Source organism: Penaeus monodon, chromosome 21 (genome assembly GCF_015228065.2).
Source record: "Penaeus monodon isolate SGIC_2016 chromosome 21, NSTDA_Pmon_1, whole genome shotgun sequence".
Lineage (NCBI taxonomy): Eukaryota > Metazoa > Arthropoda > Malacostraca > Decapoda > Penaeidae > Penaeus > Penaeus monodon.
In genome coordinates, this window is record NC_051406.1 from 37964455 (window position 1) to 37964875 (window position 421).

Genomic DNA, 421 nt, shown 5'->3' on the forward strand with positions numbered 1-421 from the left:
TGCTAGTATTATAATATGTAATGTATTTATACTACAGTCACCAATAGAAAAATCTACTAACTGCATGATCAAATACTTAAGCATGTCCACAATATACAGTTCTAACTTAAATAAAAAACATCTTGGTGAATTACAATCACAGGTTTTCCTTAAAGCTGAATTTGATTTTTCTTATCCTATAGTATATCCACAATCCCTAGGTCACCCTCACCAACACAGAAAAATAAGGGGACTCACTGTGTACGCCTAATTTTGCCAGTGTGTCCTGCAGCAGCTGTCTCCTGAAGGCCACGATACAACCCCTGTGCTCCACCAAGTCCCGCACCAATAAGACATAGTCCTGGAATTGTAAGTTGGTTATCAAATAAGTTGGCATAATCTAAAAGCTAGTAAGGAAAGGTTTAGCAAATATTTTACTAAT

The 421-nt window shown here is 36.3% G+C and overlaps 1 protein-coding gene across 1 annotated transcript in view; it reads right to left on the bottom strand.

Annotated features, from left to right (window-relative positions):
• The window catches only part of LOC119586458 (mitochondrial import inner membrane translocase subunit Tim23-like), a gene marked incomplete at its 5' end in the record, with an annotated part of 3652 nt that overhangs the window by 1055 nt on the left and 2176 nt on the right, over positions 1-421 (bottom strand). The window contains 1 exon segment of the mRNA XM_037935191.1: positions 238-340. Within this exon segment, the coding sequence (XP_037791119.1) occupies positions 238-340 (103 nt within the window).